The following is a 26,927-nucleotide window of genomic DNA, read 5'->3' as shown; positions in this document are numbered from 1 at the left end:
GAATAGTCGTGTTGGAGAATAACCATAGGAGGCAGCTGGGTAAAGTGGCTCTAGTGTCAAACGCTGATGTGTCTTGGGTTTGGGTTTTTTCACGTAAAGGGAAATGAAATCTGTGGTCTGCATCAGATACGGGATCAGGGCTGTTGGGGGCTGTATTTCTGGGGAAAATGTCACTGAACCAGTCATTAATAGTAATTCAGAAAGCTCTATAATTGTGATCTTTCCCTGCTGTTCAACAAAGTGGATGCTGTTTTTTCTCAACAGAGCATAGTTTTTCTTCCATTTCTTCTTCTTTGGCTTCTTCCCACTCTTTGTCCTCTTTCCTTAGACAATGTGACCCGAGCAGTGTCAGGCAATGGTGTCCCTTCTCTGACCACCAAGTAACTAACGCTTCCCTGAGATCACTTTAGCTTCCACATCTGGCTGAGTGAAAGAATGACGCCCGTCAGCCTCAGCCTCCCTCCGTGCGAGAGTGAGCCTCTACGTGCACGAGGGAGTCCAGAGTTGACTGAGAGTGCCTTGGGTGCTGCCCTTTCTAAAAGCAAAGGGGTTTCTTGCAGCTCTCCTTGCAAAGTGAGTGTGTGGTTTCACACGTGCATGAGCTAGCAGGATGGCTTACGGCCACAGAATGGAGATGGGCAAATCCCCTCTCCTTCTCCCCGGTGCAGTGTCCTGCCTCCTTCCTTGTGCCAGCTTTTATGCTTGCTGGCTCTCTCTGCAACCCCGTTTCACTCTCTAAGCTGGTGGGAAACTCTCTGCTCTTGTGGGTGCGTTCCCTGTCTGCTTGGGGAGTTAATGTGGCTCCTAAGGAGCTCTAAAACGTGTGCAGGTCAGGGCAAGGGAAGGCACAGGGATACAGGAGCAGAAGGAAGGAGCAGATGGAGAGAGGGGGGCAGCAGCAAGGCCTCTCTTTTGGTGGCACTGAAGTGAACCTGGTTTGTGATATCACGTCTTCAGCTGCGACTGACCGTATCTTTAGCTTTTCCTTCAGTAAGCCCGTAACATTGTTGGCCTTTGAATCTGACTTTCATGTACTACATGTCAGTCAACGGTGACATCCCAGAACACTGACTTGGCTGGATGTGATTCTGCTCAAACATGTAATTTCTCAACTTGTTCTTTCTTATTTATTTTCTGGAGCTTTTTAATGCAAAACTCGGTCTCTGACTCGTGCCGTGTTGCTTGACTTGACTCCAGTGTCTTGGGCTTTTTCCCCGTGTTGTTTATCCTGGCAATACCCCTGCGTCCCTTTTTGTTGGTGATCTCGTAGGCATCAGAAAAGCAAAGGATTCTCCTTTTGCTCTGCTGTGAGATCCAAACCTGTCCTGAGTGCCCTTTTGTTAAGGAAAAGAGCCGCAGGAGGTGGACGGGAGATTATTCACGGCAAAGGGATGAAAGTTCTGTCAATCTCAAAAATGTCGATGGCTGTCAGGAGCCTCTTTTTGCATTTTTTTCTCTATTCACAGTGAAGAATGCGAGACCTCGTGGCTCAGGTAACGAGCAGCCTGCTGCAGTTTCCCGAGGTGACCATTCAGGCTCTTGGGGAAGATGAGCTCACCCGAGGTTCTGTGCTGCGTGGGCGGTTTTCCAGAGGTGAGCCTTTTCCTTGAAATTGGGTCTTGCTGTGAAGTTGTTACTGCCTGGAGGTGACCTGAGGCACGGGGTCACAGTATCAGCTGTGTCAGGTTGGTGCTGCTCAGGCGCGTCAGGTTTTGAGAGAACAGAAAGGATGAACTATGACAAAATGATGAAAAATGTTAACATTAAAACATTAGTAGAGTTAAACTTTGAAAGGACAACAGCCTGCGCCAGTCTTGAGCTATTAAAATAACACGGGCAAGTCCGTGAGCCCTCCTCAACTTCTAATTGAAGGAAAGGCAGTTTTCAAAAAAGTCCTGGTGTGGTTTTGGGCTGTATTTATTTGTACCATCATAACATCCCGTGCAGAACTAGTTCTTCCACAGTGTTAGAGAGGCAACCCCCCCTGCTTTTTCTTTCCTAGCCTGACTAAAAACAGAAGGAAGAGGAAAGCCCTGTTAGGCGCTGCAGCCAGGTTTGCAGAGTATTTAATGGGACGCAGAGGAGTGTCCCGGGAGAGCTGCTGAGAGCGGCTGAGCAGATGAGGTAGCTGACTTTGTCGGTGATCTGAAGGTAGCGCTGGGGGCCTGCCTGGGTGTCCGGGCGCCTGTGAAGACCATGTAGGATCTCTCTGTGTGACTGTAAGTGCAGTAGTTGAGTTAATACTCCCTTTGTGTTGGAAGTAGTTCAGTGAAACTAAATGTGCTAACTTCTCTCTGTGATCAGCGTGTGTAAAAGTTGAAATTGGCTCCCGCAGTGCCCATTTTAAGGTAATTCCTTGTTGAAGTCCAAATCCCTGCCCAAAGTAGGCGTGTGTCGAGCAAAGTTAGTAAACTAGAAAAGAATTGGCTGAGATTTTGCCATATTTGAAGTATATGCTTTAGGAGTTGTATTCTCCTATGTATTTAGATGATTTCTAGCAAAACCAAGCTGAATATGGTATAAAGACTAGAGACCAATCTATTGTAATCTTTATCCCAAACAACCAGAATTCTTCAGTGCAGGAATGACAAGTCCAAATGCAAAATAATAAGGTGGTTCATTTTACGATGCATTGGTTGAGGATTCAGTGGGTGATTTTCAATAATCGACCGGAATTGGGTAAGCCTCTCTTGCTCTGTGAGGTACTTCTGTTGAAGCAAAGGGGCAGTGATTGTGATTTTCCTGTTGTTTTCAACCCTCTCTTGGGAGTTTGCTTTAGCCAGCCTTTTCTCTTCTTCCAGGGAGAGATGGGCTGGCCTGGCTGGCGTGTGGCCCTCAGCTGGAGGTCGTGAGCGCTGTGACGGGAGAGCGGCTCTCTGCACACCGTTTCAGTGGAGCCCGTGAGCAGCCTCCCACCATCCGCGTGGTGAAGGAGGTTTCCTGGCAGACGGGAACGGGGCTGCTGGTTGGCTTGAGAGAAGCAGAGGGAAGTGTTCTCTGCCTGTACGACCTTGGAACATCAAGCGTGGTTACAGCAGTAGTTCTGCCAGGAAGGGTAGGTCCTTTTTAATGGGGGAAACGTTGTCAGGTGCTGCATAACGCTGTTTCAGGAGCAGCTTTGGAGCGTCTCTTTGCTAGGACGTCCATTTTCTCTATTGTGTCATCATACTGTCACTGCAGAGTGTCCAGTCGAGAGCACCTTGATGTGAAATGGTGGGGTTAACGGTACCGTTATCCTTTGAGTTTGCTGAGAGAGTCAAACAAGTTTTCTGGTTTTACAGTAGAGCACGTAGTTACCTAATTCTCCACTTTGACAAAAAGGCCTTGAAAACTACCTTTTTTTTTAGCCAGAGTGACAAAGACCTCGTCCTCACCCTGCCTTTCAAGTGTTGGTAACATACATGTCCTGAATGGTTCATTATGTCAGAAATACTGTCTTTAAAATATCTCAGACTTCCATGGCTGTGCTGTAGCTGACTTCGGCACATTCCCAGGAGTCTCGGACTAGCAAGCAGGTGACTTTAGAGCAAAGCACATTTTTCTGTTGACTTAGGATGGGAAAAAACAGGCTTCACTGCGTTACCTGGCAGGTGGTTACAGACTGACTTTCAGCCTGAAGCCCTTGAACCTCTGCTTATTGCATATGGTGCTTGTGCGGGTGGGATACTCTGGTGTAATGTTGCTAATTTTCCCTGCCTTCTCTAACCCATAAACTCAAATGACGTCCTTTCCCCTCGGCTCCTTATCTGAATGTAGACAAGAGTCACCTTAAGGTAATGGAACATCAAGGTTCACTCTATCTTTACCACCTTAGAATCTGCGACAGATAAATACTTCCGTATTACTCAGCTTTCCAGAGCGTGATTGGGTTTGACTTGCTAGAATCCAGGCAGGGTTTGTTTGTCTGTAGCGCTACAGTGTGATTGCTGGCAGTGCGCGTTTGTGTGGTGGTGATTTCTAACGAGCTGAGCTGGGTTGGTGCTCCGCTGTGTGGGTTTGCCGATCGTCCTGGTAAATCTCAGCGTTTGAGATGGAAAGGCAAGCTGTGTGCTGACATAGACGTGCAGCCATTCAGACTTGTAAAAGCAAACCCGAATTGAAAATATTAATGGTATTAAATTGGTTTATAACGGTTGCATGTTTCAGAGCTCTGGAATGGTATTTTCCCCACTCTTCCTGGTTTGTGTGAGGCAGAAGGGCAGCATGCAGAGTGAGGGAGCTGAGACAGGATTTCTGTGTTCGTTCCCAGAATGAGCTGGCAGCAGTGTAGGAGAGTGTGCAAAGCGAGTGCCTGGTGCCGTGGGAAAATAGGCAGTTCCAGGAGCTTCTACAGGGAAAACTGAAGCGTTAAAACTGGGAACCTGTATGCAAAGGTGGAAAAGGTGGATTTGGGGCCAGTTGTACAACAACAAAACGAGACCTTAAAAGAAAAAAAGTTAACAGCAACACGGGAACTTTGGCTGATTCTGCAGCACGATATGTGCAGTGTTTCTGCTTTCCTCCTGAGAGTCATCAAGGCTTGGAGCAGCAAGAATTCGAATAATCAACGCACTTTTGGTGGTGCTTTGAGTAGCTGAGAAGATTGGAGATTTCATCTGATTTCCAGGAAGTGTGAAACAATATAAAGTTGTGTCAATTACTGCAGGCACTTCTAGGAGTAGAATTCTTGTGGCCCAAAGGAAAGGTAAATTCTGTAGCAGATTGCCAGGCAGCGCAGTCACAGCAAGTGCTTGATACGGGAGAGGAGAGAACTTTGGGGCTTGGAGGTTTGGTCAATTTTTCCCCACCTCTGGGGAGAAAAACCAATATATATAAAAAAAGGAATCCTTGTGGTGCTCACTGCTCTGTTCCATTGTCGTGTAACAGGTTGGTGTTGATGTAAAGCTCCCTGGTGTCACTGTGTGACATTATGCAAGGAGGCTGAAGGGCAGCCCGTGTTCTTTTGTTGTGGAGCCTTAGTGCAGGAGCCCTCACGTGCTGGTGTCTCTGCTGGAGCAGTCAGGGCTGTCCCGGGAGGGGCTGCAGGTGCTGAAAGGTCTGTCTTCATCAGGGCCTTGTACTAAAGCTGCTGGCAGGCGGCTCCGCGTGTTCCAGAGCAGCGTGCGCTTCTCCTCAGCGGGAGCTGGCTTTTGGCGAACCAGCTGCTGGGCTTTTTGCCGCTGTTTCGGCACTGAAAACTTTTCTGCTTTCCCTGGTTGCTCTTTTGATTCTAAATGAGGACTGGTGTAACTTTCCCTAAGCTGGTATCTCCCTTCCACTATCTGTAACAATACTCCATTGCCGTGGCAGCGGTGTGTCTCCCCTGCAACTTGGCCGCTGCCGCGTCTGACTGAGAGCCGAGATTTGCCCTAATACCTGTTTGGCAAAGAAGGCGTGGGCTGTATCCCAGTGCTGACGGGCTGGGGGCCGTGGGAGAGCGAGAGTGAGTTTGGTCTTTCTTACTCCAGTCCCTTAAATACGGTCAAGTTTCTTGCATTTAACGGATTTTCTGTGTTGTCTTCGAGTTAATGGTTTCTAAGTAGAAAATGGAACTTGGTAAGCTGTGATAATAGACTGCACCATTGCAGTTGGGGTGAGCTCAGCGAAATCCCTGCAGGAAACCCAGTAAACGGAAGGCAGTAACGGATTTTTGTACCGGACATTTTTGGGGGTTGGTTTGTTTGTTTGTTTTGTCTGGATATAATTGGGATCAATGCTGTGTTTTTAAGTCTTACAACCCTGTATTTACTTTCTTGCTTCTGATGGGCTGGTTCTGGTTTCACTTTTGAGTGATTTCTATTTAGCTTGTCAAAGAGCTTAAATACTAACTTGTAGTTTTCCTGTAGGTAACTGCTGTAGAGCCCATAACTAACGCCGGAGGAGCCAGCGTGAGGCCTTGGCACCTGCACCAGGCTCTGCAAGGGTTTTGTGGCGTGGCAGCGGTGGCGACAGATGTTGGTCATCTGCTTGTGGTGGACCTTGGTTTGGATGATCTCTCTTGCAGTCAGAGGGAGAATGAACCATCGGGTGAGCTTGCGGTTTCTAAACTTGAACGGAAAAGTAAGAAAACTTGTGTCTTTTAAATCAACAACACGCATCCCACTTTGAAGCTACTGCTGTGCAGACGTTTATGGCTGCTGATTACAGGTGGCGGTTTGACATCGTCTAGTCCTGAATGGATTAAAAATGGGAGTGGCTTCATACTCCTCCTAAGGTTACAAATACCCCCTCCCACCAGGGTCCCTCTGTCACGGTGACTCTCGCCAGTGAGGGGTAGGAATTTGACCATCCGAGTCGGTGCAGCTGCCTGACAGGAAGGTGTGTCGGACGTGCCCTATTTCCTGGGAATGTTCTTCTGCTTCTGTTCATTGACTTGGGGCAAAGTTTAGGCTTGTTTTTTAAAGTAAATATGCCTTACCAAAATCCCTGCATTTGACCAAACGGAACCTGTACTTGGTGTACTCGGATTGCATACGCTGTTTTTGCTCTTACAAGAGTGGCCTCGGGAGCTGGTGTCACTTCAAGTAGCTTCACCATGAGGCCCAAACTCCTGATGTGCAGAGCCCAGGAAGAATTTGTCTATGGAGGTTTCGCTTTCACCTGGTTTTGAAATAGGAGCGAGGATACCTGTCCAGTCAGAGAGTTCCTATGTGCTCTGAATGCGTACAAAATGGGAAGAGCAGACAAAGTATTGCATCAATGGGTATTTTGCCAGGGACGGTAGAATTAGATCATACATGTTGTCACGTCAGTGTTTCAAATGCAACCTGAATGGCATAACGCATTCCTTTATTGTGTGGTTTTGTGCGTGCAGGTCTAACAGTTGTCACTAGAGCTGCTGCTGGCGTTTCACAAGGAAGAGCAACCGTGACCAGAGCAGGGAGACATCTCTGCCTTCAGTTACAGTGTTCTTCAGGAACAGCAATATCGACCCTGTGCTACATCAGCAGAAGCAACCAGCTCGCCGTGGGTTTTTCCGACGGCTCCCTGTCACTGTGGAATATGAAAACTCTGCAGCGGGAGTAAGTCGGCCTTTGCACTTGGTCACGCCTGGAGGTGCAGGGCTCTCAAGGCTCTGCTTGAGGAGGAAGTCTGTTAATTTAAAGAGCCCTTTTTCAGGGAGGGAAATGTGGAGTGTAATCTTGGAGTGTTTAGGAATCCCCTTCTGAAGTAACCATTGAGCCATACCTGGATTCAGTGGGCCGCCTTCTCCCCAGCGGGCTGGGATTGTTCTCCTTATTGTGCCTGTGGGCTGAGGAACTGCGGAAAGCTCCCTTCTCTGGGTTCTGTCAAGCAGTTAGGGCGTGAGAGAGCTGCTTTCCATAAGGCAGTTTGTTCCACCAGCAGTATTCAGTGACAGCAGGAGTTGTGTGTGTTTCAATGAAAGAGATTGTAGACATTATTTCTCAGAACCAGCTCCTGCAATGAGGGCACCCATTGAAAGGCTGAAGTATGTTAATGATGGGATTGTGGTGATAATATTCTTTAAAGCGTCCAGGTTGAAAGGAGTGAGACATGAAAGCTCAAGAGCTGATCTGTGGCTGAAAAGACATTCTCTCCCACATTTCAGCCTCGACCAAAAGAGGGGACTGACCCATTCCAAGGCAGCGATGCATGGGAATGAAAGTCTGCTTGGAACACTTGGAGGTGGAATAAGGGTTGTGTCAAGGGATAAGCAACAGAGAAATTAGGGAGATGATTTCAGCTCTGCCAAAGAGCAATCCCCCCTGGAATATCTGACCCAATTCAGATCGGGATTCACTTAAGCAAATCTGCAGTGACTCACCGGGAACTATTGGCGGCATGAATAGAGAGTGGAGGGATAGTGAGGTGGCAAGAATAGATTGTGAAGGTGCAAAGAAGGTTCAGAAGTCTGGAGGAGAAACGCTTTAGATAGTCCAAGTAAAGAAACAAGACACTACTGGTGTTTGGCACTGTTTTCAGCTTGTGCAGAAGAGAGGCTGCATTTTCAGTTCAATATTGAAGCAGGCGACAAGAGTAGGAAGAATCTTTTGCCTGGCAGCTGAAGGAATCTTTCATGTTCCTGCTCCGCAGGCAGAGGAGGAGATAAAGCCAGGTTATTGCCCGTGAGGGACAGTAATTTCCTCACCTCGTGGCTGTTGCATCAAAAGCAGTCGCTCCCGTGACTCCCTTGTTTGAGACGGGAGTGTGACCTTCTGTGCCTTGAGGAGAAGCACGTCAGGGGCTCTTTGCTCAGAAGATGCTTCTCCCCTTCTACAAACAGGCAGGGCCACCAGGCTCACCTGCTTTCTTTGGTTTTTTTAACCCTGCAGGCACCACTGTCAGCTTGAAGGAGGAAGGATTCCTGTCTGCGCCGTTACTTTTCAAGAGCCTGAGCATGATCCTCGCAACTGTTGCTACTTGTGGGCTGTTCAGTCGACGCAAGAAAGGTGAATAAAAGCTTACTATCGGCCACTGATTTTTCTTTTTTTTTTGAGTATTTGTTCACCTAGAGTTGACCCACATGTATTTGTTTTGTTGAATTAGCCGTGCAGGAGATTCTCTCCGGTATGGAAGGAGCTGACGGTGCGATTTGTACAGGATGTAACAGGGATGAAGAGGGACCTACTAGTTCCTCCCTGCTGAAAGGCAGCAAAGCGACAGTGGCTCTATTTCTGTGCTGGCATTCTTAAATGGCTTCCTTTGTTTCCTGATGACTGCTTCATGGTTTGCTTGATATTCACACCGTGGTGTTAAGATACCATGGAGCGCAGTGGAGGCTGCAGCTCCAGAGCACTAAAGGTGCGGATCCACCAGCCTGCTGCCCCTAAAGGAGGAGGTGACAGCATGGCCGGTTCCCTGGTGCCAGCCTGAGCCTTGGTGAGCCAGCTCAGCTCGGCTGGCAGGGAAGGTGTTCAGCAGCCAAGTCGGTGGTTTCCTGCTGGGCTAATGACTGAAACGAGGGTGTGGAAGGTGCCGTGTGTGCAGGGGAGGGACTGGAGCTTTGGTGGGAAGGGAAGGGGAGAAAGATCTGCCCCCTTCCGCATCAGCAAGCTATTTACTCAGCTCGGCTGCTCATGGAGTGGCAATCTTTTTCAGTTTGACTGTAAAGCAGTTTTGATTGCGAGCTCTTCAATGCAAAGAACTGTTCCCAACCATTTTTATTCCATAGAACACCTTGAAGCTTCCAGATTGTATGGGTAGCCTTTGCCCCAGAAGCTGTTAGTGTCCAAATTTCCTCCTTTGTGGTTTGGTGGCTAAATGTGACCAATTCTCAGGTTTTGGGAAGGGCTGTTTTTCTTTTGAGCCAGACAATGCTATTAAGGAAACCTCAGCCTAGATCTAAGGAAAGGGTAACGAGGACTATAAAGCAGCTTTGTAACCAAATGTCATCATTTATACCTTTTCCAGTGAAGGCGATGCCGTGAGTTTACATCTGTTGCAGTTAGCGTTCGCAGACAGGAGGCGCTTGGCTTCAGGACAAGTCATGTACGAGGTAAGACGTGCACGTCCGTGAAAGGCTGGAAAGAGTCCTTTTCCCTAAGGGAGCATCAGTGAAGTTGGCAGGGGGATTATTGACCATGACAATTCAGAGATGACTTAAAAAGAATCTTTTGCTGAGTCTTCCTGGGCACGGCCTTTGTCCATACTTTTTGAAAAGAAGTCGTACAATTTCATACCGCCGTGTCGTGTGTTCCAGCCAGGGCCGTCTGCAAAGAGCCCATATAAATTCAGTTCCTGAAGAGGCAGCAGCTTTTACAAATAAAATGATTCTTCATTTAAACACCAACTGAATGGCATGTAGGAAGAGAAGACAGGGCTTTGAGTAGCTCTGTTTAACCAAACTGCAGAGTTGAATAAGGTTCTGTCTGTCTCCCTTCCTTAAAACACGGGCGTACAGCTTTATTCTGTTCCGGTCTTCAGGTTTAAATTCTTGCTTTCCCTTTGAGCTCTGTCAGCAGGACTTCACATGATGCTCACCTGCAGGGTCTCTTCGGTGCTGGTCCTGAAACTTAGTAGCTCTAAAGAGAACTCTTTCTACTTTTTGGCTGCGTTACCTATGAACTCTGCTCTTGAAGCCAGCAAAATACGCAAATACAGTAAAGAGTGGTCTGATTTGGTCAAAAAAGTATATGTAAATTTTTAGAAGTGGCTCCAAAGAGGTTGTGTTTAAAATAGAGATGAAGTAGCCTTACCTCTCTGCTATCTAACAGATAGAAGATGCGTTTTTAGAACGTATAATTTTATTCAGTGTTATGCCTGAAACCCTTGCAAAATCTTTTTGATGGGAAAGTAATCTTAATTCAGAGCATGTCTTTCCTGTTGAGGTGCGGTAGGAGAGGATCTGTGCTCTACAGCCTTGATATTTATTAGTAGTATTTCCTAGAATGGTTAAGAGAAAGCTTGCCTGTTCTCAGAGTAGGTGAGTTAAATGTAACATATCAGGTCATACGAGAATGGATTGTCTCGTGCCAGCTCATGCCAGTTCCTTCTAGAGCTCTGAAACTTTAGGAAACTTGGGTAGAATGAGGTACAATCAATTTTTTTATTTTCTGGTAGGTTTTTGGAGACTTTTAGCTGCTTGGTTTTTGGTTTTGTTTGGTTGGTTTTTAATTGTAGAGCTGCTCTTTGTCCACAATCCACACGCCCATGTGTTGTAGGGTAGATCATTTGACCAAGTGCTGTATTTGGAAAGACAGTATTTCAGTCAATGCTTGCTTAGCAAATGGTGGTCTCAGAGGTTCCACACAATCCTGCTGGAGTTTCTGTAGGTCTCAAAGTAGTTTGCTGACTCTGTAGGGATTTGTGATCCTAAACGCCTTGCCCACGTGCATGCCATGTCCGCCGGGTTGTTTTGCTGTTGGCTGCACTTGGTGAAGGCAGGGAGGCATATTTCACCCATCAGTCCCTGAGGAGGTGAGAGGAGGAGCTGGCAGGAGCTGACGTGGTTTGAGAGAAGAGTGTGACTCAGTAAGAAGTTCTCATGGCTACTCCCGAGGGATGGGCTTTCACTCTAGCGGTGTGTGCCTATAGATAATGCCTCGCAAGAGAGCTTTGGCTGCTGGAAGGCCGTGACTCCTCTAACTTCATCAGTTCTGTGATCAAGTCATGGAACAAAGCGCTTTGCATGCCTATGTATGGCATTATTTCAGATCTCCCTTTCTAGCTAAATACGTAGGTTTGTGAAGAAACCGGGATGGTGCAGGGAATTCTGCAAAACACATTTAGAACCAATATTGTGAGGGAAATGCTCAGTTTTGAAAATGTGCAAAGCTTTTACGGCCAAACTTACCCGTTACGGTTTGACACTCAGTTCTCTTGCTTGTCAGCTGTAGTTTCTCTTTGCCATCAGATTAAGCGCCTGGGAGAGATACAGTACAATATGCAGGTTCTAATAGACATAGACATTCTTTCCTACTGAGGTGTAATGTCTGCTTTTCTCTCAGAATGACCCTTCTCTCTCCTGTGATTTTTTCCACAGCGTTTGGCATCCTGTGTTGAAAAGTACAGTTTAGATCTGACGGGCGGAGCCTTTCCCTTGAGAGGGCAGAGCAGCAAGACCAAACTACTCAGCTGTCAGGCTATAGAAACCTTTCCCAACTGCATTGACAGAGAAGGCAGCGTTGATGAAGGTTTGTTCCTGATGTCCCTGTTTGGTTTTTCTAAACTAATTGGTTTTGGCATCCAAGCAATGAATGCTGTTCCATACCCACAGCCTGAAAGTCTTAAGTCTCTGTATAAACTAACTTCTTGGGCTTATTTCAAAGGAAAAACTGGGTGCTGAAATTCTGTGGGACTTGTTAAAATAAACCCTATTTTTCCCTTCAATGCTTGCTGACATGCTGTAGCGATGTATGGTGGGGTCACCTCTATAACGCCTGTCAGTCATTTTATTCCTCCAGCTCTCGTCTTTGAACAGTAAGATCATCCCCTCCATTGCTTAGGAATGTTCCCTCAACTTTCTTTTTTCCCCTCTTCCAACCTATGCCTGCACCTGCATCCAGCTGGCGGCCGGTCAGGAGTGCTGTTCCCCAGGGCTCAGTGTTGGGGCCAGATCTGTTTGATACCTTCCCCAACCACCTGGATGAGCCGGCAGTGTGCCCGCGTGGCCAGGAAGTCCACCAGCATCCTGGCTTGTATGAGAGATAGTGTGGCCAGCAGGAGTAGGGCAGTGATCGTCCCCGTCTACTCGGCAGTGGTGAGGCTGCACCTCGAATCCTGTGTTCAGTTTTGGGCCCCTCACTACGAGAAAGACACTGAGGTGCTGAGTGTGTCCAAAGAAGGGCAGCGAAGCTGGTGAAGGGTCTAGAGCACAAGGTTTAGTTGGGATCTTAGGAAAAATTTCTTCACAGAAAGGGTTGCGAAGCAGTGGAACAGGCTGCCCAGGGAAGTGGTGGCGTCACCATGCCTGGAGGGAGTTAAAAGACGTGCAGACGTGGCGCTTTGGGACAGGGTTTAGTGGTGGACTTGGCAGTATGAGGTTTACAGTTGGGCTCGATGATCTTAAGGGCCTTTTCCAACCTAAATGACTCTACGAGTCTATGATCTGCCCGTGCACTTTGCCCTCTCTGTGTCTAATAGGTTCCTACACCTACAAGCTCTTAAAGCAATAGCTTCTGGCTTCCCTCGTCCGGACCGACAGTTAAAACTCCTCTGGTGTCTTTCATTACCTTGCAATAATGAGATGTGCATCTCTGGGTTTGCACATCCAGTGATGCTCTGAGCACATCTCTGAGCCGGCTGCAGTGATAACTTTCACAGCCTTTTGTTTGGGTGTGTGAATGCCCTTCCCTCTCTTCTTACTGGCCTTAACTTATGTCTGCTTGTTACAAAGACGACACTGGCATGACTTTCTAGGCTATTTGTGTTTATTAGCTTTGACTTAGTCCTGAAGAGGCAGCTTCCACCTCTTTTGGGGTGCCACCCTCTAACAACAGCGTGTCAAAATCTAATGAAAACCCCTTTGGATTTTCTCCACTTGTGTCACGATTCTGAGGAGAGGGCCTTCTGAAACCTTGTCAAAAACAACCAACAGGCTCACCTGCCAAAAAACCCAAACCAAAACCAACAAAAAAGGCCCTTTCGGTCCCCTTTTCATGAAGTCTGAGGCATGGAAAAATGCTTGTCATTTTTCTGATGGCTCCTCATTAGCTTTTATCCAGAAACTATTCAAGTTGTAGGCCCACATGAGCTTCTGTTGGATGTGGGTTGAGGTTAGAAATGCAGCTGGCTTCTGATTTATGAAACTAATTGACATCTTCAAAGGCAGTTTCAGCGGCTCACACAAGTGAAAGGGCACAGAAGCTCACGATGAAACACAGTAAAGTTTGGGAGGCTCCCTGAGCAGCCCTGATGAACTCAGCAGAGAACAGAGACCCATTTTGCCAAATGACCTGTCTCCTGGTTCCCTGCTCTGTCAGGGTAAAGGATGCACCCCCCACTTTGCTCACATCTGGAGAATGCCTTCTCCCCAGAGGCGACAGACCATGCCACTTCTTGAGAGAACCCGAGTGTAACATGGTCAATGTTTGATGTTAAACTCTTTGTTCCAATCTCCTGTTTGTTGGGGTTGGGTTTTGGTGTTTGTTTTGTGTGATAATTGTGTTCTTTCATTCTGACTGTGCTGGAAAGGAGCTATTCGTAACACTCGTAATCGAGTCGAATCTGGAAATTAATCATGCCAGCTGAGTGATCAAGTGTATATGACAAGAATTTGTATGCTTTCTAAAAGCAGCAATGTATGTTTTCCTAGGGTGGTGGGTTGTTTTTTGGTTTTTGTTTTTTTCTAACCATCTTGATGCACTCTTACTGTATGGGAAACTTGATTACCTGACAATTGTGTATTGGATTTGTCTTAGGACAGATACAGGTTGAACTCGCAAAGGGGGGCAGCATGACTGAAACCTATCACAGAGGTGATGCTATGGTGTACATTTTTAAAATTCTTCTTAGTCAAGTGTTGCGTTTCATGAGTGACGTAACAGAACAAAGCCAAAATAGAAAGTGATGTTTTGAAAATGTCAGATAGATTGTATTTTCTCCCACTAAGAAACAATGTCTTGTCTTTTCCAGTCATATCTCCTGACATCAGTGTCTCAGTCTTCAGCTGGCAAGTGAATACACGCGGCCAGGGAAAACCATCTACTTATTTGGGTGTATTTGACTTTGACTGCTGGTATCAGGCTCAAATGCCAGGCTCGCTAAGGTAGGTTTTTATGAAGCTGGTTTCAGTATCCCTCCCCATAATTCATTGGAAAGTCGGCATTTAGCTTCTGCACTTGTTTTCTTTCAGGCCAGAAGAATCCCTTCAGGACTGCCCCTATTTTGCACTGTGGTCACTGGACGCTGTAACAAGCACGACTGCTCCAAACCTCCTTCTGGATGTTGTGGTGCAGGAGCGCAGCCTAAGCTGGAGAGTTCCTCCTTCTTATCCACAACCTGAGCTGTGTTTTCATCCAAGCACCTATAATTTTGGTAGGTATTACACGGCTTTGAATAGTGATAAGCTTAAACGAGCTCAAATGCCATTTCTTGGTTCTCCTGTTCATTGTTTGTCACGCAAAAACCCAACCAAACCGAAACACCCCAACCCCCCACCCACCCAACTCTGGTGACGTTGTACTGACCAAGTGTGTGCTGTTGTGACACCTGCCTGACAGGCGGCTGGGTCTGGGGGTTGGGTGCTTCTGTAATGCAGCCCGTGAGGTGGTGCTGGTGATCAAATGAAATGACTCTGTGCTGAAGCTCAAAGCGCAGCACCTCGATAGCCCCGGAGGGAAAATTTCTACACTCAGCCATTATTTTTCTAAAAAAGTCTGTAAGTGATGTGATGAGGAGAACGGGTACTCAGTTGTACCTTTCCAGAGGTTGCTGTGACAAAAATGCAAACTGGTGCTACCATCACGGTGAGAGTATGGAATGTTGTCCAACGTTCATTGTCTCTGCAGATGGCACGTGCTTGCTGAGCTCTGGAGTTGTTCATGTGACGTGCAGCAGCTTCCAGAAGGAGGTGAGCTTTTACTGTATCTTTATGGAGAATGTCAAGAGATGGACCTTTCCTAAGCTTTCCATGGCGCTGCTTTCGGTGTCAGGGACCATTTAATGCTCCTCCTGCCCATCCACACGCGTAACTGCAATTGTACCCTACCAGTTTTATCAAATGTAATGTTTGAGGTCCCCTCTTGGGAGTGTAAACCCACCGTTGTCTCCTGTTGAAGCACGATCAGGGCCTGAATGTCTAGAAAGGAAGAGAGCGCTGCTCTAGGAGCAGGAAGAGAAAGTCGGGGAAAGCTGTTCCTTCTCTCTCATCAATGAGTGCAACTGCCTGCGTGGTCCTGAGTTCGGGTTTTGACCCTGATTACCTTGGAAAAGAGGACAGAACGGAGAAAAGGAAGCATCTTTCCCTCAGAACAACCTTCTCCCCCGTCAGTCTCTCAAAGCATTAGATTCAGTGCAGAACCTGACGATGGGGGTGTCTCACTCGCATGCGAGTGGCTGCGAACATCCGCTTGCGGGACTATACCTGATCATTTGCTTCCAAGGCAGTGAGCTGCAGCAAACAATTGCTGTTGGCAGCTCTACCCGATGACTTCCCTGTATTTTCCCTTCATCAGTCAGCTTTTCTGCAGCCTCTCAAAGCAGATCTTCACCTCTGTAGCCTTTGCCTTGTGCTACAGGTGCCCAATTGACTCCTCTGGGACTGCCCTCTTGTTGCTGCAACACCTCAGTCACCTTTAGCTCATGACACCCACCACCTTCTCTCTGCTTTATCCCACCGCAGTGACTTCACCCCCCTCCTTCAGAGGTTTCCCATTTGCAGGGCACCAACCTTTCTCTCTCCTCTGAAGGATTTCCCTGAGAGATGCAGCCTTTGTGATGAAGAACCCATCTTCACCCAGGCAGGCTCCAAGCGAAATGCTGAGCGAGCGAGTCATCAGGCAGAGGAGCACTTAGTAGGAAGGGGAGAGCAGGCTTTCCCTGCCCTCATCTTCCTCTCTACTGGATTCCTCACCAGATCTGTGGGGGTGCGTTGGGGCAAAGAGCACTTGTGCACAGTGTGGTAGCTAACATGAACGTCTTGGCAGGTTGGCCTGGCCCATAGGCTGTCTCTTTTGCAAGCCTGATGTAGGCTCTTCCATTCAGATTGGGTGATCTGATGTCAGCTCCACGTTGGAAATAATTGGGAAATGCAGAAATTTGTCATACCCTTTGCTGAATTGAGACTAGATCATTCAGAGGCTTGTTAGGCATTTGAGCAGGAATTGCTTGTGAATGTGAGTAAGACAAATCTCAGAATTAGGGGCAAGAAGCTTGGTTTGGGGTTTTGTTTGCCACCGTAAGTTGTACTTGGTGTGTTTCCTTGTCTGAGGCTGGTTTTCAGAAAAAGATAGATATCTGATGTGTGTATTCGAATGTGTAGAAATGGCTTTGAATGTGATGATTTTATTTAGAAGGGAAAGATACTTCTGAATGTGCTTAAAAAGCCAAAGAAACAAGCAAACAAAAAGCAAAAGCCCTAAAAAGGAAAATTTGCTGAGGGCTCAGTCTTGGGCCCCTCGGGACAAGAAGGACATAGAGTTGCCGGCGCGTGTCCAAAGAAGGGCACCAAAGCTGGGGAAGGGTCTGGAGAACAGGTCTCATGAGGAGAGGTTGAGGGACCTGGGGTTGTTTGGCCTGGAGGAGAGGAGGCTGAGGGGAGACCTTATCGCTCTCTGCAACTGCCTGACAGGAGGTTGTAGTGAGGTGGGGCTTGGTCTCTTCTCCCAGGTCACTAGCGATAGAACGAGAGGAAACGGCTTCAAGCTGCATCAGGGGAGGTTTAGGTTGGATATTAGGGAAAATGCCTTCACTGCAAGGGTGGTCAGGCATTGGAAGAGGCTGCCCAGAGAGGTGGGGGACTCACCATCCCTGGAGGTATTGAAAAGACATGTAGACGTGGCACTTGAGGGCACGATTTAGGAGACATGGTAGTGTTGGGTTGACAGTTGCACTCAATGATCCTAGAGGGCTTTTCCAACCTTAATGATTCTATGATTCTATGTTTCTGTGATCATTTCACCTGGAAGAAGTATCAGAACACCAGCTGCACTCAGCTACTCCTTAACAGTGCACGTCTGTGCCTGCCTGTGCTTTGCCCTTCTGAAGGATTGCCACGGCATTAGAACACAGTGTTTGAAGCGCCTAAAACTGAAACCTATTAGAACATCAATGTTTCACTTCTTTTCTGTCGTTTTGGGAAATGACAACTTAATGTTTGGGGTGTCGTAACTCCTTCATGTCTTCATAGCCTGGAAAGCTGCTTGATCTTGGCTTCACTGTTTCCATGCAAACGTTGCAGAGTTCTGTTTGTTCTGTCCCCTTCGCGCATTCCTGATGGCAAACTTCTCTGCACCCCATGTGCCATGGGTATAAGCAGGGCACGTTGCTGGGAATAGTTAATTGGAACGCAGTAAATTGAGAGGATAATGCAGAGGCATGCAAATAAAGATTAGAATTAGCCTTTGGGAAGTTGTCATGTCATGGGGAAAATTCCATGTGCTCCTCAAAGCAACAAGCAGCCCAGCCTGTGATGCCTGAGTGAGTGTAGAGTTAGAAACAAGCACTTACTGTTGGTGGTTTGGATGTTGAAAGCAGGTAGGATTCTCCTTTGATGTCGCCTGTTACTTTTAGGAGGAGCAGTTAGAGGCGGTCTTGTCAGCTGCTGCCCAGACAGGTTCTGTAGGGCTTCTGACTGGCTGCATTAAGCTTTGGACATCTAAAGGTAAGACTTGTTATGTGGTTTTTATGTTGCATGGTTTCTTCGTTTGGAATTCTTGATTCATTTCTTTTTTGTTCTCTCTTTTTAAAGAGCAGCCAAGTTCTGCTGCTAATTTACAGTTGGCCCTTGACTGGACGTGGAGCCGAGTGATCTATACAAAAGACAAATTTGAGCAAATCTGTGAGTACTAGTGCAGCCATGCTGCAAACCTAGAATCAGTCTTTCCAGTTGAGCTTATTCAGTGATCTGCTGGTAGATGGTCTTGCCCGCAGATCTGGAAGTGCACTTTGAAACTCTGAAATGGCTCTGTAGGCTAACGATTTCATACTTGTTCTTGAAAAGGTGTTGCGCTGTTTGACGGCTCCTGCAGCTCCGTTGACCCGGAGAGGTTACAGGCTCTGCAGCACCGCCAGTTGCTTTTGAGCAACCTTAGCACAGTCTTAAACTGTTTTCTAACAGAGGCACAAGAGCTCGCTGGAAAAGGTTTGTCACAGTATTTCTAACTCTCTGGTGTGTCTTATGAAGATTTGGAACGATGCTGGGGCTGTAATTGTGGAAAGAGGAGCTGTTGTTGGTTTTGCTGATTGGCAGAAAGTCAAATGTAGCGGGGAGAAGGGGCTTAAATGGGAGGGGTTGGGGCTGCCACTTAACGCGCGTTGAGTTCAGGGCACGAGTTTGTTGGGGAGCTCGTGCGAGTGGGTGGGGAGGCTGCGTTCAGCAAGGAGCTGTGCAAGCACCCGGCTTGAAATTACAGCAACGGGCTGTGGCACTGTGACAAATACTCCCTTTGATTGTCAGCTAGCAGTGCGTAATTGCATGCAAATATTGGGCTGGAAATTACTAAAATCAGAGAGGAAGCCTAAACGAGTAACATGTGAAGTGAGTTGCATGAGTTTCTGTAGCTGTTTCTATTAGAACTTGTTCCTGGCATATTGAGGAGAAAAGAGAAAATCCCTTTGCTAGAGTAAACCTCTCTGCTACGTGAAGAACAGGTGCCTTATCCATGAGTGGATTTAGTAGTTCCGACTTCACTTTTTTTTATTAAACCTTTAGTGAATCTTCTTCTTTGTAGGGGTTGCTTGTGATTGTGGGCTTTTTCTTCAGTTAAGGAAGTGATACGGAGTGAAAAATGCACAGGCAAAGATTCCTACCGTGTTATTTTTCTACTTTCTCTTTAGTGCAATGAGGGGAGTTTTATAAAAAACAAAAGAAATTGCACACCAACAGTCCTCTTAAGCTTCTTTTCATGTTTTGCAGACTTGACAAATAAGCTGGCGGTGACCAGCCTTGCAGCTTTGTATGCACGAGTGGTCCTCTGGTTCTGTGGGTCCCGTCTCCTGCCAGAGGGCTCAGGTAAGCCTAAACTGTCACGCATCTGTAGCAGTCAGTGCTTCCTATGAACACATGCTTCCCCGTGGTTTTGTCAAGGCTTCATCAATACCAAGTCGTGCCGGTTCAGTGACAGCAGATGCTGAAGTTCTGCTGCTGAAATTGAGATTTCACTGTTTTTTCAACTCCGTCGTGTAGAATGATGGAAGCAGTTTCTTTCCGGGGTGTTTCTCAGAAACAGCACTAAGCCTCTGAGTGAAGGAGTTGCTCGTGGCCACAGCTTGAAATCCTTGGGATTGTAAACAAGTAACTCCTAAAGCACCAACACGGGAATGCTTGATTTTACAGTAAAAGCCTGACGTGCGTGTTTTGAACTTTTTATGGATTGTTTGAGGAAAAAATACACCTTGGAAATAGTTCATCATTTGGATGGGTTATAAACCCTATTGTCAGCCTTAACTGTCTTACGCGTGTTCACGTGACACATTTAAAAACCCATTCCCTTTGAGAATTGGGGGGTTTTTTTAGAGTGAACTTCAGCTGACACTACATGTTCTGGATGCTACATCACCTGTAAGCTTGAAATGGCACTTAGGACAAGGAGGAATTGACTCCTGTGTCGTAGGTCTCTTTTAGCAAAGGCAGAAGGAGGATGGGCTTCTTTCAAAGTCGGAGGCTGGCCTGTGCTTTTGATGCTCAGCTTGTGTGTTCTTCTGTCTTTTTAGTCAAAAACTGTAGGTTGAAAATGTGATATGACTTCTTTAACTTCTTATTTATTGCCTGTAGGTGATGAGATGCGTTTCTCTAGACCTTTCTACAATTATCCTCTGATTCGGAGCTACTACGCTGGTCATCGACAGAAACTGGAGCGTTTATCAAGGTAGGACGTGCAGGAAAGCTCTAGAGCAGTTCCGCTGCAAATTCAGAAGCGGCAGCAAGTGGCTTTTCCATCAGCAGCTGTATTTGCTATGCTTCATGCGTTTGCTGGCAACACTCTTGACTGGAGTGATGCGTGTGTCCTGCTGAACAGAGAGGTTCCTTTCCTGTGTTGAAATGTTGATATATACCTCTGCTTAGTGCCCTTTGTTGGTGTCATCATTGTTTAGACGTGCATGTAATTCACTGGCAATTCTGTGTCATTTGTTACCACTGGAAAAGGTCGTGTGGTGAGGACAGGATCAGTCACGGCCAGGTCAGCAAGGCACGGCCTTTGCAGAGCAATTGTTCTGGACACAGAAGAAAGCATGTTTTAGAAAAAAAAAAAAAAAAAACAAAGCAAAAATAATCTCTCTCAATGACCAGTGATAGATGGCGATAAGGGGATTGGCCCAAATCTCCTACTCCCAAGCACCGCGGTGTCATTGAAGGAGATGGGCAGAGTCACATGCAGCTGGCACAGCCAGCGCGCTCCTGGCTACTGGATAAAAGTGCCTTCCTCACGGGAACTCCCTTTCCTGGGCTGGCTCACGAGCATAATGGTGATGTGCCTTGGGTTAGGTGAGAACAGATTTTTCTTTGGCAACTGTTCTGTAACCTAAAGAAAGTCCTCAAGTAGCCGTGGCCATGGCACCGTGAACAAGGTGCAGCAGGAGGAGCCCAGGTGGAAGCTGCTCTATGTCAGGCGTTGGCTTTCAAGCTCCTCTTCCTGCGCGTCCTTCTCAGGTAACTCTCGTACAGGCTCACGGGCTCCTTAGAAGCACCACCTCCAGCGTGCTGCTTCTGCTCGTCCTCCTCGGGAAATGAAAGGCTGGCGTCGCAGCCCGCAGGAGCCTGCGATGGGCTTCTGAGCAATGCCGTGTTTAACAGGCCAGCCCTCCGTCACTGTGATGGCATGTGCAGAGGCACAAACGTGCTGCTTCAGGTGATACCAGAATTCAGCTGTGGGCTCAGCTTTCTGACCGTGACTGTTTTTCAGTAACAAAAGCGAGGTGCTGAGACCAAAGCCTGACATTTCCGTGCTGTGGTCTCACCGCTGTGTGTGGGAACGCTCCCACTGGAGGCGTGGGGTTTGGGTTAGCTTTGCTCACACTGCCCTTGTATTACAAGTAATGCGGCACAAAAGAAAACCTGAAAACTAAAAGGTCGCTGCAACTTTCCCCTTAATAAGGGAGCTTTTTGGATTCCTATTTGGAGCTCCTTTAATAATTCACTAGGATCTAATGAGCACCTTTCACCTGACTCCAAAATTTCTTTCCAGTCTATTTCAAGTCACGATCATGCCTTTGTCTGTTTGTTCCTTTCTTGGAGTCGTGGGAGCTTTAGCTGGGTTTTTTTTGGCTGGAGGAAATCTGTGAAACCGAGAGGCTGGAATTAGTGTTTTCCTCTGTGCAAATCCTCACTACGTTTTGTTCCAGAGGAAAATGGGACTCTGACTGCCTGATGGTCGATGGGATGGTTTCCCAGTTAGGAGACCGAGTTGAGAAGTTGTGGCAGAGAGATGAAGGAGGAACGGGGAAATACCCACCTCCTAGTTTACGGGTGAGTGTTGTGTTCGCTGAAGGCAACAACAACAGCCACAACAAACCCCAGCCCCAGCCCAGCCCTCCCCCAAAGCCAATGATTTCTCAAAGAGAGGAGTTTTAAAAAGCTTCTACCTTTTCATTCCAGGCACTGCTGGAGCTCTATTTGCTAGAAGGTGTTGAAGAAAGCCACAAACATGCAATCGTATCCCTTGGAGTTATTTCTGTTACACCTCCAGTATACGCGCATCAGGGGTCTGAAATGTCTGTCACCTACGTGTTCGATGCATTTTCTAATTTGTGCTTCAAACACACTGCGGATGAACACGTGTAGTTAAGAATTAAGTCGCAGACAGAAGCATTGTTTGATTTCTTTGTACTGTGGATTTTTTAGGAATTTTTAAAATGGTTTGTTGCAAAGTCTTTTCTGATGTGAGAAAACAGGTCTACTAAGCAATGTTAAAGGTAGAAAGCTCCCCTAGATTTTCTCAAAATGTAAACTGTTTTTCATTTTTGAAGCACCCACAGCTGTAGCAAACAGCTGCTTCCTCAAGCGCTGCACTAGAATGTGCTGCTTCAGAGCAAAAGGATTTCTGACAGTGCTTTACCAGGACCTGATTTTGCTGAAATCATCCATTTTCCAGCACAGCTAAGAGGGCTTGCTTTTGTGCTGTTACAAGTGTAGGCACACACAATAATAGAGAGAAGAGAAAAGTCATTGGGCAGAAACTGAATTTTTAAGCTGCCGAAATACACTGTGTTGCTTTGGTTGTTTGTTGCCTGAGCCGAGAGGGGAGCCTAGAGAGCAGGGGCTTTAAAGCTGTTGCACCCCGGAGCTCTCTGATGAGAATAGACCCCCCAAACCAGCTGTCAGAAAGAGAAAGTGACACTGCCGATGAGTGATCCACATACTGGTTTAAATCCAGTTTTAATCATTCAGAGCTAAGCTGTGCTGTAAGGACACCCTAATTTCACTTGTTTTATATACGCTGGAAAGGAGGGAAGAAACCAACTGTAGAATTTGTTTGCTTTAATAATCAAGCATTGGCCGTTCTCGTGTTTTGAATGTCCAGCTGGTGGCTGCAGTGACTAAAGAGGGAGCCTGAGTTTCCAACGGAACTGTTTAAATATCGAAAGGCAACCTTTCTGAATGCCTTAGAGAAATCAGAGAGTCTGTCTTTCTGGTTATTTATTCAGAATGCAATTTTGTTGTTAGGGCCTGACTATCTTCAGGTTGCAACAGCATAAAACGGCAAGACTAATACATGAGTATTTTCTGCGTCCTACCACTATGATATATATTCTTATTTCCTTTTATTATTTATTCCTATTATATTAATCATAGGAATAATATTATTTCATGTGATAAATTGTTGGTCTTGCAAATTTATCAGCCTTAATTAGATACTTGATATCAGACAATTTACTTGCTGCTGGACATCATACATTCCTTTCCGAACAAAACAGAACCTTCCGTTGACTCCTTCGCAGCTGCCTTTGCCATCCCTTCGGGCCTTGTTAAGCTTATCCAAGGATTTTGGCTTCTAGACCACAAGGACTATGAAGTAAGCATGTGACAGTTTAGTTAGGCATACGTTGTAGTGCAAGGCTATGATCTAGCAAATGACTTTAAAAACCTGGTGCTTAGCTAATAACAGGTGATAAAACATGGGAAGCTTCTTTTGTAATCCTGCTTCAGCAGCACCTTCAGCAATACGTGATGATCTGCAGTTTGGTTTTAATTACGTTGAGAGGAAATGGATTAAGACAATGAAGAAGTCAGCGTTAATGCTTGACGTGTGACTTGCCAAAGCCATCTGTTCAGGTTGTTCTCAGCAGAGCAGTCGAGCGCTTTCTCAAAAGCAGTGGTTTGGGTACTTTAAATAGTCAAATGACCATCCTAGCAGCAAGATTTGAGACAGAAGACCGCGAAAGTGACTCTTCAATCTAATTCATGTTCCTTCTGATGCTGAAGGTTGCTCTTTGCCTGTCACAATTTTAATACAACCTCTTTTGGAGAATAACTTGTATTTATAAGAAGTGATGTTTGCCTATGGGGATTAGGTTACCCTAGCCGAGTGTGAATCACTCCTTTTAAAAGACTCTGGTTTTTTTCTGTATGGCTAACTGATTTTTTTTTCCTGCAAATAGTAAAGAATGTATATTTACCTGTCCGGTATCAGGGACATTCACCCTTACTGAAGAAACTTTTGAACAGTTTTGTTGTGTGCTTGTGTGTCCAGTCTGATCCCCTCTATACAAACAGGCTGTGGCCAGGCTGGAAGGGGCCCAGAGAGGGGCCACCAGGATGATCAGAGGACTGGGAAGCTGCCATACGAGGATGGGCTGGGAGAGCTGCGTTTGTTCAGCCTTGAGAAAAGGAGGCTCAGAGGGGATCTCATCCCCGTGTACCAGGACTTAGGGGGTAGCTACAAAGAAGGTGGAGACTCCCTTTTTACACGGAGTCCCATAGAGAGGACAAGGGGGATGGACACAGGTTGCTCTTGGGGAGATTCCGACTGGCCACCAGAGGGAAATTTTTCACACTGAGGACAGTCACCGTTGGAATAATCTCCCCAGGGACGTGGTTGACTCGGCCACGTTGGACACTGTCAAGAGTCGTCTGGACAGGGTGCTGGGCCATCTTGTCTAGACTGGGCTCTTCCCAGAAAGGTTGGGCTAGATGATTGCTGAGGTCCCTTCCAACCTGGGATTCTGTGATCTTAGTAAACCTGATCTCCACCTTCTGCAGAATTCCCTGGCCCTGCTCTTTCACCCAGCTACAACCAAACCTGTGTCGTGGCAACACGTGAGAATTCTTCGGTCCCTCATGTGCCAAGGAGAGCATGGGCGAGCCCTCAGATACATGCAGGTGATGAAGCCACCATTCGCAAGCAGTTGTGAAGAGCGACTTTTCCTCACTGTGCTGTTGTCCAATAGGTAAAGAAATATCTGCCACCATTTTGGCATTGAAATACTGTGAAAGGTGGAGAACAAACACTAGAAATCACAATCCCCTAAATTTCCTTTAAACTTTGAGCACAATAACTGTGGGGCATCTTTTTAGTTATACTATTAATACGCCTTTACATCTCAAAAAATTAACTACAGGTGCATGGCGGAGGCTTGGGCTCTGCTGCAGGAAGACGCCGCTCAGTTAAAGGAGGAAGAGCTATTAAAAGACATGTATGACATTTGTCGGGAGATGGGACTAGTGGGAGACTTCCTGAGGCTGCCTTTCACAGACTCTGAACAAGTAAGTGTGGGCAAGAGGAAAATCTGAATCCCTTCTTTGCCAAGAGAAGAGGCAGGGTCATCATATATGTTTTAAAATGTGTTATTTCTCGTAGAAGTGTTTGGAGAAATTTTTACAGAGTCATGAAATTCTTTTAGCCCGGCAACTGCAGCGTGCCAACTGTATGGCAGCAGCACGGCTGAACCAGGCGATGAACGTTCATCTCATGGTAAGCGTAAAAGTCCTGCCAAGTGTGCCAGTTTCTCTCAGGGGTTACTGACCGGTTTAACAGCGCTCAGTAAGAATCCTGCTTTCTTTATTACACCCTTCTTTGAAATACTTGCAATAAGCCTCTGCACCTTACGTTACAGCTGAACCTAAAAGTTGAACAGAATGTGTCACTACTCCAGAGCTACCCCGTGCAGTTGGAAATTCTGTGTTCCAGGCTGTTGTTGACTCCACTTTGAACAGTTTGTTTGTGTCTGAGGATTAAATAAGTATCTCCTGTCAGCCACTCTTACCATTCAGATATTCAGGGACGTACGTTATGTAGGGTTCGGATGATTGGAAGTTGTTTGGGTCACTGTGGAATGAAGAGTGTGTTGTATGTCATCTCCTGTATCTCACACGCAGCTCTGGGTGCCAACCCACAGGCAACATTTGCATCATGGGTTGATGTTTTTATTATTTCCTCAAGTTATAGCGTGAGGTCTGCAATTCCACAGCTTTCGTTTTACCACTTTTTGGACAGAAATTCTTACCTAACTTCTGTATCTCAAAGTAGCCATATCAAATTCTGTGTTATGTGAACTTCTGTTGTGGTTCTGTGATCCATGTGCTGCTTTCCGGAACCATAGTTCTCCAGGGAAGCAAACTTATGGGGTAGTTCTGGAAGGTTGAGGTCCTGCATTTGAAAGCTTCCATCCAGGGGGAAGGGGTGTGTAGGTAGCTTTCTCTTCCTCATTTTAATCCTCACTTCCTCTTGTCCAATGTAACCCGCCGCTGCCCTGGAGATTCAGTCACCTGGGGCAGTGGCGTTTCAGGAAAAACAAGGGAAAGGCTGCTGTTTTGTCAGCCACGTGAAACTTGTGGGTGCTGACAAGTGTGTCAGAATCAGGTTCTGCAGGGTGCCGGCATGGTTTTACCTTAAAGTTGTAGGTTCTGCTATTATTCTAGTCTTCCTTCCACTTGGCTAAAGATACAGGGTGAAACTTCTTGCTTTACGCTTTTTGTTCACCAGAATGATCGTGCTCCTCGCTGGAGACAGAGAGCAGTTGCCAGAAATTCTCTCTCGGCCCAGCACGGCAAGACCCTTCCTAGAGGTCAGAGGCAGCTGGCTGTAGAGAGAGCCAAGCCTTACCATCTGCCTTCGTCCGGACCAAGAGAAGGTAATTTTTAGGGGGGGAATATAACGCACAACTAACCATCGCTCTGATTGCACAAGGCTGATCGTTTTTCCCTCGTGCTTTACAGCTGCAAGACCGAAGCCATCCTCGACAGTAACAAAACCAGCTAATGCAGGAAATGTGCATCCAAGGGCACCTTTCAGCAGTCGTGTGTTGGCCAAAGTTAGAGAGTTATGGGTAGGAAATGAGCAGAAACCCAGTTGAGAGAGAGTTTTTCTGTTATGATAATGTTTGTTATGCAAAAAACATATATTTATATTATGGTAAATATGTTTAGAGAATTTAAGATGGCTAAAACTAAAACCCTGATTACCATCAAGCTATTGGTGTATGGATCCTGCTAGACTTGATTGTGTGATCAAATAGTAACCTTTTCCCACTTGCTGCCATGTTTCTGCTTTGTTTCTGCCTTATTTACTTAAAAATAGGCAGAACGATAAAGAGCAGGAAAGAGGCCAGTAGCTGTCAGATGTTTTTCCTACAGGTGGTGTGGCCAAATCAACCTCAGTTCTGGTATATTTGGACCTCTTAGTCTAGGCCAATTGGAAAATGCAAGAAAAGAATAGAATTTCACGTAGTAAGATTGCATTTGTTTCTTATGTTGTTGGTACTTTTGTCTTCTGTGCAAAACTTGCAGGTTTCCATCGCAGGAATGCTGTTCTCACCAAAGCAGTCAAGATAACGAGTGCCTTTGAGATGCTCGGAGAGAAATGTTCTGCGGTTCCTTCTGAATTACAGCTGTTCCTCAAATAAAAAGCGTTTTCCAATGCACTGAGCTGTGTGGGTGACCCATACGTGAG

General features: G+C 46.5%; 1 protein-coding gene across 1 annotated transcript; it reads left to right on the top strand.

The window, feature by feature from the left end:
- Positions 1-1,472: 1,472 nt before the first annotated feature.
- On the top strand, positions 1,473-26,927 carry LOC142050998 (protein ELYS-like). Its single transcript, XM_075080192.1, has 24 exons — positions 1,473-1,593; positions 2,802-3,055; positions 5,826-6,006; positions 6,794-7,001; positions 8,274-8,390; positions 9,352-9,436; positions 11,423-11,573; positions 14,014-14,146; positions 14,234-14,415; positions 14,889-14,950; positions 17,611-17,701; positions 17,789-17,878; positions 18,041-18,185; positions 18,686-18,690; positions 18,956-19,051; positions 19,814-19,907; positions 21,382-21,505; positions 21,635-21,691; positions 22,905-23,051; positions 24,239-24,426; positions 24,598-24,742; positions 24,837-24,950; positions 25,962-26,109; positions 26,195-26,927. The coding sequence occupies exons 1-24, from the start codon at positions 1,473-1,475 to the stop codon at positions 26,329-26,331; spliced, it is 3,075 nt and encodes a 1,024-aa protein (XP_074936293.1). The 3' UTR covers positions 26,332-26,927.

This window comes from Phalacrocorax aristotelis, unplaced genomic scaffold, assembly GCF_949628215.1.
Source record: "Phalacrocorax aristotelis unplaced genomic scaffold, bGulAri2.1 scaffold_119, whole genome shotgun sequence".
In the NCBI taxonomy this organism is placed as follows: domain Eukaryota; kingdom Metazoa; phylum Chordata; class Aves; order Suliformes; family Phalacrocoracidae; genus Phalacrocorax; species Phalacrocorax aristotelis.
The sequence above is the reverse complement of the archived record's forward strand: the minus strand, read 5'-3'. Positions and strand labels throughout refer to the sequence as shown.